The sequence below is a fragment of the Vidua chalybeata genome, chromosome 2 (assembly GCF_026979565.1).
Source record: "Vidua chalybeata isolate OUT-0048 chromosome 2, bVidCha1 merged haplotype, whole genome shotgun sequence".
Taxonomy (NCBI): Eukaryota; Metazoa; Chordata; class Aves; order Passeriformes; family Viduidae; genus Vidua; species Vidua chalybeata.
Window position 1 is genome coordinate 26,223,059 of NC_071531.1, and position 12,464 is coordinate 26,235,522.

Sequence of the window (12,464 nt, forward strand, 5' to 3'; positions counted from 1 at the left end):
ACTAACTTAAGGCTGAAAATCCCAATCTTTTTTGTCATTTCAAACAGCCAGATATTGGAGCTGATCACAGTATAAGTTTTTGGGTTCTGGCTCAAGGAGGGGTGCCTGCACCACAAGCCCAGCACACCACTCTGTACACACCTTATTCCTTCCAGCTTCTAGTTAGGCTATCCTGTACCTAATGTCAGCATTAAAATGTGAGTCAGTCTGTAAAGAGAAGGCTCCTTGCAAAGCCTCTAAATCAGCACCACTACCCCAATTAAGTAAAGGAGAGACAGAATTAAGTGTCTGAGCCAGGATAAAAACCTGAGGAGTTTCTGGCTCTCAATCCTAGGTTCTGACTACACCTTGGGCTTACTGTTTCTGACAAGCAGTGGCCTTGAATGACTTTTTGTGAGGCATAGAAGCTGTGAGGCTCAGCTGCTGCACTCCCAGTCACAGAGCCACAAGCTTGTCACCTCATTCAGTAATAAAGAGATGCAAATTTGGATTTCAAGGTGCCAACTCTGCTTGTGGTAGACATTCAAACCAGCCTGAGCAGCACCTATTCCAGAAACACAGCAATCGTCCAATCTTACCCAAGGACTGCCTTAATTTTTATTCATATGCTGTATCTACTTCAATTGGGAGGAAATAAAGAAAAGTAAGCTCCTGTTTCTCCTTTGGTCTCACTACAATGACACAGCAAACACATGCAGCAAATTGTGATTTGTAACACGTGAAGAACAAACTTTGGTCACAGCACAAAGGGTGCCCCTGACGTTGGTTCCAGTCTTAGTTGGCACAGTGGCACCCTCACACAGCAGCGTGCCCACTGACCCCTCCCCCAGGCCACTCCTGCTCTCCAAGCCAGCATCACCACTGTGAATTTTGTCATGTGCTCCAGTTTAGCTGTGCCCTAACTCTGCAGGTGGGATACATCTCACCCAAACTTACCAATCAAAAAATCTGGACTCTCAAGTTTGCTACTGGCTTAGGCTCCTGCTATAGTCAATGGACAGAAAGCTGTATCCAGAAGGTGATAATTCCACCTGTTTCAGGGCAGGTTGAACAGCTCTCAGGAAGGACCTACATTACCCTGAGAGAAGATGAAATCAAGCCCTTCAGGCACGCAAAGGAACACAAGTTATCATGCTATACTTACCGGTAGAATAAGGTCCTTTGTTTTGAAAGGAATGCCTCCTACTGTCAAATTCAGCTGATACACTCCCTTGTCTAGTGTAAACAGGTTTCCTGAGACAGCTATTTTCATAACTGCATCCCTGTTGACCTTTATAATCAAATTTTGTTCAAGTTCCTCAACAGAGATCTGAAAAAGTAAAATTCCAAATTGAGTTATTAAGTATGAATATAACTTAGTATCTGCAATCTCAGCTACAGGACAGACCCCAGTGAAATCCCCAAGATAAGGAAATATTTTCAGTCCCCAAACCTCTTTGTTCACCTTTTAAGTTACATTCCACCTTTATATGTAAATCTACTCTAGAAAGCAGTCTGTGATTAATCTTTATGGTGAAGACAGTCCATCTAACTTCAAAACAGCTACAGAAAAATGTGAATGGATTAAATACATTACCTTTGTAGGTTGCTTTATGCAAAATATAAATGCAATAATGAGTTATCAAAGAGAAACTTCCTATTGCAACTGCATGTGAAAGGACAAACAAGGTGTCTTTTCTTGTGAAAGGACAAACAAGATGTCTTTTGTTGGATCAGTATAAGATAACACAGAAGCCTCTCAGACCCAGTCTTTTAATATCAACCTCTGCAAAAAGCACAACACAGAATAGAATTTTTGAGAGGGCAATATAAATGTGTAATAGGCAATAACTTTTCTTTCAAAAAAGCATTCTCCATGTCTCTGAAAAGCTATTATCACTGAAATAAAAAAAAAAAAAATCATCATTTTGATTATGACCAGGCTGCACAGAGCTTCTATGGAAGGAGAGAAGGTGAAGCCCAAAGCTGATGCACCAGACTGACCAGCAGCCAAGATTCTGCTGCCTTGGTACATGGGTCCTGCTACCAGTGGGGTGTTCTGTGGCTGTAGCAGAAGACAGTCCCAATCCTTCTGTAAAGAAGAAAGGAACACACCTCCACTATTTCATAATCTTCTACCCACTCTATGACAGATACTCCACCTACTCACTCTTCATCTGTACAGCTCTGTTCCCTGGGACACCCAGATGCTGCTTCTATTGGTGAGCTGCTGTACAGAGCCAATTATCTATTTCAGAGAATGTTTAGACATGTCCTTCCCTCTCCCTGCTAGCAGGTCAGGTCCTGAGCATCTTTCTCTCTGTGTTTTGACTAGCAGTCCCAAAATTGCTCTTATCAGCCATTCTGAGTTCTTGCTCTGTGGCTGTAACATGAAGGAGGACAGGGTTGAGCAGGTTCGTACCTGGGCACTCCCTTTGGATTGCAGTCTTCAGTAATGAAGATTAAGTGAATTTGATAGTATAAAAGATTATTCACAGGCTTTCTTCTTCTCATGAACCTTTTTTCTTCTTTCGTGAATACAATCTGGTTTATATTGCTACAACACTGTTTCCACCTGGCGTCTTGCTCTGTGCCACATCCTACTGGACATGGATTTATTCGTCTGCAGCTTGCTTGTTTGAAGTAGCACCTACATCTCCAGACTGTATTTCATGGAGACACACAGGCCAGTGTCAAACAGGCTTTTTTTGAGTATTGGATGGCTGTGAAGCCCATGCAGTGTGGGGGAACATAAGCCCATAGGTCATGGCAGTCTCAGCCCAGCTGGCTGAGCTACACAGGCTGTCCTCACACAGACACCTCTGCCTGTCATGGTCACCACTGCCCTAATGCTCCGGGCTGTGGAGTGCCACACAGAGCTGGCACAGACCATCTCCCTGCTCCTGGCACAGACACTGGGCAGATACAGAGCAAATGGGAATTGGGAAAAGCTGGCTGCAGCAGTGCCCTTACTGTGAAGAAATACTGCTACTTACAGGGCCACCAGAATTCAGGGCCCTCTAAAATTTTATTAGATTGTATAGCAAGTAATAACATAAAAATAATAAAAAAAAAATTCTGAGTTCTTAGCTGCATCTGATCTTTAATACAAGCAAACACAAATCAATGGAAACTTCGATAAGAGAAGATGTTAATCCCTGCGAGAATTCTCAATGGATTCCAGTTTAGGAAATTACATTCTGCCTACTTTACAATGCCCTCTGGCTGTTTAAGCTCCTGCTTCTTATAGTCAAAGCTTAATTGCTGGTGCACCAACATCACATATAAACTAAAAGAGGAAGCATTTCAGTAGTTAGCATCCTGCTCAATTCCCTACTCTTGTGGCAAGGAGAAGCTACTTGCTGCCTGCCACTATGGCTTAGGGACATTCAGGAGGACAGTTCTCATAGCTAAGAGTTCCCATACGCTTATGCATAAGGGCAGTCAGCTTTGTGTTTTGGATTCATGTCCTGGATAGCTCATAGCACATAGCCAGCCTGTCCACTGTTTGCTAAAAAGCAGGTGGACAGCACTGAAAAGGGACAGACCTATAGTCAGCTGCAGGGTTCAAACCAAATACCAATCTTGTGATTGCTTAACTTTCAGCCCTGACATTTAACAGTGCAGGTAAATTATTATTTTTGCTAACCAGACTGTGTCCTCAGAGCAGGACTAAACTGAACACTGAAAATAAGACAAAATGAGGACTGTTTTTAGAAATGCAAAACAAACAGAAGGCAAATGCATTCCTTACTATCATAATTTCATACGTGCCACTTCATCCAGCTGGATTGCACACAAATAACCACATTAAAAGTCTTTCCTGAGGTTGCTTGTTTGCGTTTTCAATGCTGGTTCAATGCTCATTTCAAAATATTTTAGGAAGCATTAACACCAGAGAAAATACCTAGGTAGAAATACTGGCCTGAAGTTTTGAAAATAGCATCGTATTTCAGTGAAAGTATGCAACTTTGCTCAAGAGATGAGAACATTGCTGGTGCTTTTTCATATCTTTTGCTTTTAAATACTCACTGTTTTTCCATCTGCAGAAACTTAAATTGTAAAATTGCTTTTTTCTCACAATCCATATAAAGTTCGTTCCAATACCCAAAGTCCTCTGGTTAAGATCTAACTGAAACTAAGGGCTTGATTCTGTGCATACTGAAATCCAGACTAAAGCTCACAACTGCACTTGAGCCTGGACTGTGACATCTGAAGACTGTTGAGGTTGTGTTTCAGAGGAAGTGAAGCTGCAAAGTACACACAAGTCCATGCTCAAAATGAAATGTGTGGCTACATATTTTATAATAGGAGACAGTAAAAAGAAATCCTTAAACAGGATTTCCTAAATTAAAAACCATGCCAGAGAGAGAAAAATGGAAAAATGCGGGAGGGGATAAAATGTAGGAACATATTTACAGTTGTATCACTCAGCCATATAGATTAAATAGTATTTAGAGGTGTGTGACACTAGATGTCAAGGAGAAGAGAGCCAAGTATCTCTAGGGTGAAAGCAAGAGATAAGAAAATACAGCCGAGAAAGGAGAAATCAACAGCCCCCCAGCAAACCAGGCAAGGTTTCAGGTCTCAAAGGTGTAAAATAGGAAGACAAGAGACTAAAGGCTCCTTCCTCCTGCTGCTGTTCATCTGTGGGTAAATCCTTCTGCTTTGGGGCAGTATCAGCACTGCACTGTTTCACTTTGGGAGACAGTCACCAGAATTATGGCCATTGACCTGCTCCAGGTCCATTCCTGTGGCAGCACTGCATGATGCTCTGTCCTCCACTCGTGTCATGCTAGCTATGCCTCTGGCAGCTGCCCAGCCCTGCTCGGCCCACACACACAGGGTGATGTCCTGGCTGCAGGGACACCTCTGCCTCCACCCCATCAGTGTGGGTCCTGCCCATCTGCCCCACACAGCACCCACAGCTTGGTCTTTACTGTCCCAAAAAGCCTTGAGGAAGGATTTCTGAGGGATTTACACAACTCCTCAGAAAATGCGCAGGGTGCATTGCTGCAGCCACTCAGCCAGGCAATTTCTTGGTAGGATGATACCTGGGGATAAGAGCCCTGACACTGATAGCTGGCAGGAGACATTTAATTCTTACCTAAACATGACATTTTCATCACACTGCTTTCTCTCCCTGAAGAAAGAAAAGACATTATAGCTGTGTCCCCCTCAAACTAATATGGGGTAGTTTGTAATTATCTCATAATGAGGTCAGGCACTTAGCAAGTATGTTAGCTCCACTATTAAATTAATTAGCTTGACAACTGCTGATTTTTGTGACTCCCAAGTCACCCCAGTGGCATCCACTCTGTTTTTCACATCTTCTGTCACCATCCTCTCTTTGCAGGCAATTACAATTGTCATATTTCAAATTAGCAGGACAACTCTTACCATAAAATTCAGTAAGTACTGGCTTGAAGCTATTGCTATATGTAAAGATACAGCATGTCACACATTTTATCTACACCTTCACTGAACCTTTATAGTTCTCCATTTGGAATCTAAAATTTTTTCACTGTCATTAAAGGAACCGAACCAAAAATCACCTCTTCTGCTGGAAACATTACCAAATGTCAGTGGTTGATAGTGAATGTATTCAAGGACTTCTTCAGTTATTAATTAGAAACAACTTTTTCCCATCTTCCTTATTTCTTTAATGTATAATTTTCAGCTTTTATATACTAAAAAATGTAAACCAGAAAATGATTCACAATTACCAGTATTTGCATTTGTCTCATATGTGAGTTAGCTGAGAACTTCCCACCCACTCCCCAAAAGGCACATCAATTTTAAAGAACTAATTAAGTAAGAAAAAATGAAAGGAGAGGAAAAGGCAGAAGTGAGAAAGCATGTATAAACTGCTCATCTAGTGTAGATCATACTGCAGGATGATCCTGGCACAAATGGCAATAACCATAACGCTCCCAAAATCACCAGTCAATGTTCTGTGAGAGTGCCAAGAACACGAACCTTTAGAATCCTTACAATCTCATGAGATTGCTGGGATTATGGTATCAATAAAAAGATGCTTTAGGGTTTACAGCAGTAGTGCTAGGTCGACAGTTGGACTTCATGGTTTTAGATGTCTCTTCCAACATTTTTTTGAATTCTCTGATGCTATAGTAGACCCCAATATCTTTACAAGGGAAACAGTTTATTTTGTATATAAACAGGCCTGAAGACTTTATTAAAAGTATACTGTAGCATAAGAGATTTGTGAGAAAGGCCTGTGACTAAACAAATGAATGAATAAACAAAAGCAACGATCCCCCCACACCAAACACACTTGGAAACTTTCTTAAAAGAACAGATACAGAGTTCCTTCCCTCTTACTTCTAGCCCTCAGCTAGGGGGCATCTTCTTGAGCTGATGTGAAGTCATCTTAGCCCTACTGCATCTCAAAATGCAAGTTTGTGCAAGTGGTTGCTCTGGTTGTGCAAATTAAGAGATGCAGTGTATATTGCAATGGATGTAAAGTATAATTCAATTTATTAGGAAAAATATTTTCACCTTGGAATGCATGATATACTGGCATGCATTTACTGGATAGATAGGTTGGGAAAGCATTTTCCCACGAATACACAAAGTCTATCTGCACTTGATGAGTACATCCCAAACAGGCCAAGAAGGAGTGAGACCTCAGGGGCCTGGACTCACCGTTTGCCACATGCCATGGTTGATAAGTGGCCCGGTGCTGGTCACGCGGCCGATTCCGTTGTATTTCAGCTGCAGCTCTAGCCGTCCTTTGCGCAAAGCCAACACTATCCATGTGCTGTCTTGATGGCCTCCAGCAAAGAAAAGGATACCTTCAGGATCAAAGGTTCTAAAGTCGAACTCAGCCACAAGTCTGACCACACAGGTGCCAAGAAATAAATTAGTTATGCAGAGTTCAAAAACCACAGAGTATTTTCCATACAGATAGCATCAATTCTAGCAGCTCTAAAGCTCTATTAAAATATACTAGCTTTTAATGCACTCCTGAAAGCCTTAAGATGTGAGTACAGCTTTTAAAACATCATCAAGAATAAAGAATACAATACTATATTTCAGTAATTGTCCTAACAGCTCTGTGGTCAAGGCTACCTTTCTTAATTGCTGGTTTAGGTAATGTTTAGCCTAACAGGACATCATAATCCAAGCAAATAATGATGGCGGTAGGGTCAATTATTATTGTAACAACTCCCTTGCATGCATCAAAGCCAGTTAGAGCATTTCACTGCCATTCTAAATTATCCTCACCTCGTCAGTTGTTTCCTTTTGAAGCGCAGCCTGATAACAGGAGTGCCGCTGAACATCCTCCCCAGGTGCAAGGATTTAATACTCCTTCCAACAGCAAAAGGCACACATGGTATGATGTTCTATAATCAAAACACATTTCTGAGTGCTTATTGCCCTCACACAGCAGAAAGAGAATCAGAGAGTGCTGTAAAGGTCTGTTTGCAGTTACAGCAATGAACACTGACATACCTCACATGTATTCATGTCCTGGGAAAGTTTCACCCCCCCTCTGCCATCACAATGACAAGTGTAACTCCCTGGTGAGTTGACACAGGTCTGTTCACAGAGCTTTTCTTCACATTCATCTATATCTACACAAGACCAGCAAAGAAGAGAGATAAAAACACTGAGTTTGTTTAGACATGGCAGAACTGAGGGAATGGCCTGAAGTTGTGTCAGGGGAGGTTTAGGTTGGATATTAGAAAAAGGTTTTACACCCAGAGGGGGGTTGAACACTGGAACAGGCTCCCCAGGGAGGTGGTCACAGCACCAAGCCTGACAGAGCTCAAGAAGCATTTGGACAATGGTCTTGGGCACATGGTGTGACTGTTGGGGATGGTGCTGTGCCGGCCTGGGAGTTCGATTCTATCCTTGGATCCTTGTGGGTCCCTTCCAACTCATCTTATTCTGTGAAATCTATTTTCACAGACAGATTCCAGCTGCCCAAAGATACATAGCAAGTCAGTGGGAAGGCTGGAAGCAGAACTCAACTAGTTGTCTGCTGGAACAGAGCCCTGGGCTGTAACTTCTAGACAAGACTTCCTCCCTTCAGGCCCCTTCTGCTATGCCTGTAGTGACTGGCTTCTGCTCCTTGCAGTCAGGGACTGCATATAAAACCTGAGTTTCTCATTCACTGTTTTCTTTTTTTCTTCCACTATTTTTTATCTTCTTCACAAACAAATGCAGGAAAGCAAACTGTGACAGCCCACAGGGATCTCTTCAGGCATAGTTTAACACTTAAAGCCCAACAGGACTGGTTGGAGTGTGATTTGAGTCATTACGTTAACTTAGACAAAGGGCAGGGAACAATGCTGGTTTTGGAATACTTCCAAAACTTACTCTGTTGAGAAAGCTTGCAGCAGTGTAGCCAGCAGAGCTGTGCATGCTTCCAGTACATATTAAGTTCCTAGTTCAGAGTAATGCCACAAGACAGGTTTTGAAAAAAGAGCTACTGCTTTGTAACTTTTCTTGTCCTATGAAGAGAGACGGCAACATGCACAGATGCTTCTGAGCTTTCACCAGATCTTGCACTTGTTAAAATTTCAAGAAATCTCAGTACTTTGGCTCATACAGCTTGATACAAGTCATCAAAGATGACTGCAAACTCACTGAACTCAAAGATGACAGCAAGCTCGATGAACTCAAAGGTGACCACAAGCTGCAAACTCACTCCTAACTAGGGAAAGGGAACAGAACTCCAGTGTGCAAGCAAGATTTAAAAAGCAATAAAAGCTTTTACTGAAGCCTGAAACTAAATTTCTGGGGTTCTACAGATTTAAATTATATAATAAATGCTAACACATTTCTTGCACTTACCCTGACAAGTTTTTCTCACGTCATCGTACTTGTAGCCTGCATCGCAAAGACATTCATATGAGCTAATTAAATTTTTACAATGAGCTTCTCCACAGATGTCTGCTGATGCTGTGCATTCATCTATATCTGCAAAACAAGCAATTAAACAACACAACTTCAGAGGAGTATAATCACTTCACTGTTCACATAGAGTGAGCTTAGGGCAAGGAGATCCCTGCATAACTTTGGAAACTGAAAAAAACCACTATCTTTAAGAATTCACTTTTAGGGTTAGCTAGCTATAAGAAGTGACTTCAGGCTTCAAAAATCAGTTGGTCTTTTTTACCTTAAGCCATTAACCACTGTTGGAAAAAGCAATGCAAAGTGAACCAGGAGAAAAACTGCAGAACAAAACAACTACCACAAAACCAAAAAGCCCCACTCTCTCCAATCAGGGGCCTGAAACTGCAGGTTTAAAAAAGCAACAGGCAGAAACTTAGGAGCAGCAGCATGAATTTTACCAAAACACTGAAGGAACACTCATCCTGTAGCACTTCAGAGAATTTTGCTCTGTGTCCTCAGACAGGTAAAAAATACATTTTCATATTTACAAAGCTAATATCTAAATCTGCTGGTTTGTAGAGGCAAGGGAGAATTGAAGCACTCCAATTTGTCACAGAGAACAAGCCATACCAGAGAGATGTGGGGTTTTGCCATAAGGGCGGGCAATGAACTGGAACTGGAAGTCCATAAAAAAACCTGATTGTTTTCCTCACATGTTAACTAATACCCTGCAGAATCCCGGTGTTGACAAAACATTTGCAGTATACCGAGAGTTTAATATTTACTTTTGCTTTCTAGTATGTGTTAAAACTACAATTACTCATTACTCTTGTTGATTTTCCCATGTATGAGTGAACTGGCTGAGTATCCTATGTAGCTTAGCCTACAAATGAAGACGAGGGAACTTTTGTGTGTATGCCCATGATGACAGGAACAAATATTTAGAAAGTCAAAATGCAGTGTTAAATCTGAGCTATCAATAACCACACCTGACAGTAATCTCAGCAGCTGGAAGTTCACATGTTGAAGCTACAGAATGCTTATATAGTAGTGCTCACAGTGCTCTAGGAGACAGTACTAGGTTTTGGAACAAATGTACATGCACAGCAAACAAACACAATATGTGAGCCCTTCGCCATCCACCTGTCCATGCTGACTGGCACTAGAGGACAATTCAAAAGTGAAGCTGGCTCTTCTAAGTTGCTCCTCCCATTCGGAACAGATACCATGTAATCTATACAGTCATTTAGGACATAGAAACAAAATCTTGCTCTTTTTCTTTTTGCTGGTAGCATTAATAAGTTGATCATATCATGTATGCAAATTGTTTAGAAGTATGTCATCACATCCATCTCTAACAGATATATACCTGTTTTTTCATAAGATGAATGTAACTAACAGCCACCTGTTGCTGAGTTATTGAGTTTGTCTCAGCATGCAGTCTCTTAACACTTTTAAAATCTCAGTTGCTTAAGTTTTGGTTATGTAAATTCATTAGGCAGGTTCAATCAGAAACTTCAGGTCCTCATTTTCTGCTCTTAGCTGGTATGTAAAATAGCTGCCAAACTTCACTAGGGCCTTTCTACACCTATTAATATTGAGTTGCAGTGAATTTAGCCTTCTCTATCTATCCAAATTCATAAGCTGCTGCACACATACAAATCTAAAAAAAATAAAATAAGAAACACACAAAAGAAAAACAAATGGTTCACATACTACAACACTGTGAGTCTGGAAAGAATCATAACAACAAATCTGGCCAACACTTCCTCCTCTCAATGTCAGGATATGAGGATTGATCAACTAAACCAATTTAGCACAATCCAAGCCACAAATCCTCTGTGAATCATGCCTGTGTTATGCTCTTGAGAGTATCAAGGTCCAACTGCTGACAAGCCCAGGCATGTAGGAGCAACCAGCACAGCCCCAGTGGGGTCAAGCTAAGGGGAGCTACCAGCAAATTTCTGCTGGGCTAAGGAGCAGACCAGAACTGCTCAGGGCAACCCAGCTCTCCAAAATACAGACACAAGTCATGAAGCAACCCCCTGAAGCAAACTGAGAGTCCCAGCAAAGCTTACCTTCACATATTTTGCTGTCTTTAAGAGCATAACCACTGTAGCATGAGCACCGGTAGCTGCCTAGCTTGTTGAGGCAGAGCTGGTTACAGCCGCCATTCTGCAGTGTGCATTCATCAATATCTACATCAGAAGAAAGCGTCACAGTCAGATTTTCACATCTGTAAATAATCTACAGGGTCACAGTGCAATAGGCGTTGGGAAGGAGAAAGACCAAACAAGAAACAGTATTACAGATGCAACGCAGTGATAACAAAAAGCACAAAGATTTCAAAGATTTCATTCAAACACTTCATGCGTATAAGCTCAAGTTTGTTTAACTTAAAAAAAAAAAAAAAAAAAAGAACAGAGAGAGAAGGATCTGTAACTGAGTAGTATCTCCTTCACAGCTCTGAGAATGCATAAAAGTATCTTTAGTCACTGTGGAGGCAAAGAAGCTTGTTTGCAGAAGCAAACTAGTTATGTATTTTTTATCATAACTAAGTACTAAAATTATGCTATAGCCAGTAAGTTCAGGACAGAATCTTAAATAAAAAAGGAACACTATATTGTTACTATTACAGAACTTGTGAGAACACAGGAAGTTCCAAGTTCACACCTGCCGAACATTTATGAGCTTAACTGTGCCCCACAGAAATGGGCAGCAAAAGCCTGTAAAATCCAGCAGAGCCTGAGTTTCACCTTCAGTCTACCCTACCTGCTTATTATGTCCTGCTTGTCTATGGGACTCCAGAGTCAGCTGATGGGTAGAACAGCATGTCATGGCATTTTATAAGAAAATAAGGAAATATGCTTCAGACTGATCAGTGTCTGAGCTCTCAAAGCCAACTGGATACTGACTGGTCTGCTTTCTTAATTGATTAAATAAGATGCTTTAGTGATCCTATAAACTCATCACAATATTTACATGAGAAGGAAAGGATTGGATTTCCTGCTGTCTTGGTTGCCACAATTCTGGACTGGCTGAATACTATTTCCAGTCATTATTTACTATTGGCAAGCAAAAAAGCAGTGGCCCTGACAGGAAGCCTTGCAGGCAGAAGAAAAAAACCAAAGAAGCCAGAAAACAAGAGGAGGGAAGATAACTTGTAGAGAAAACTCCATAGGCAGCTGGAACTTTTTGCACCAATAGTTACTGTCTAAAATTCTCTTTTGAGGTGATGAAAATACCCCAATGGAATATGTGGAATTAAGTGGACATGGAATAAGGTCAGACTAGCAAGGAGGCTTCTAGAGACTAATTTTATCAATTTGTGTGTCATCAGACTCAAACCTCAACTTGCCGACTGGAAGTCATTGTTCCCACTGCAGGGATGCTAGATGGGAAGATGGGCCAGCTTCTCTGGCTCTGCGGTCTGTGATGTGTTCACAGCAGCAGCTGATGCAGTTCTGCTTGAAAAGCCACTACTGCTCTATTTCTGCTGCTGCTGCTTTCAGAGGGGTGGAGCAGAATGTTGGAGCATAACTTCTTGGATTATCTTGCCAAGACCAAGCTGAGCTCCACTAGAGTCATATAAAAATGTTGATGTGAAAAACTACCTGTTT

At 41.4% G+C, this 12,464-nt stretch overlaps 1 protein-coding gene across 1 annotated transcript in view; it reads right to left on the reverse strand.

The window, feature by feature from the left end:
* GAS6 (growth arrest specific 6) overlaps positions 1–12,464 on the reverse strand; it is a 40,540-nt gene that overhangs the window by 7,599 nt on the left and 20,477 nt on the right. Inside the window, exons 6-11 of the mRNA XM_053936464.1 lie at positions 10,923–11,042; positions 8,803–8,928; positions 7,456–7,577; positions 7,228–7,346; positions 6,646–6,835; positions 1,145–1,309 (exon numbers count right to left, since the gene is read on the reverse strand). Coding sequence (XP_053792439.1) covers positions 1,145–1,309; positions 6,646–6,835; positions 7,228–7,346; positions 7,456–7,577; positions 8,803–8,928; positions 10,923–11,042 — 842 coding nt within the window. The remainder of the gene's footprint in view (positions 1–1,144; positions 1,310–6,645; positions 6,836–7,227; positions 7,347–7,455; positions 7,578–8,802; positions 8,929–10,922; positions 11,043–12,464) is intronic.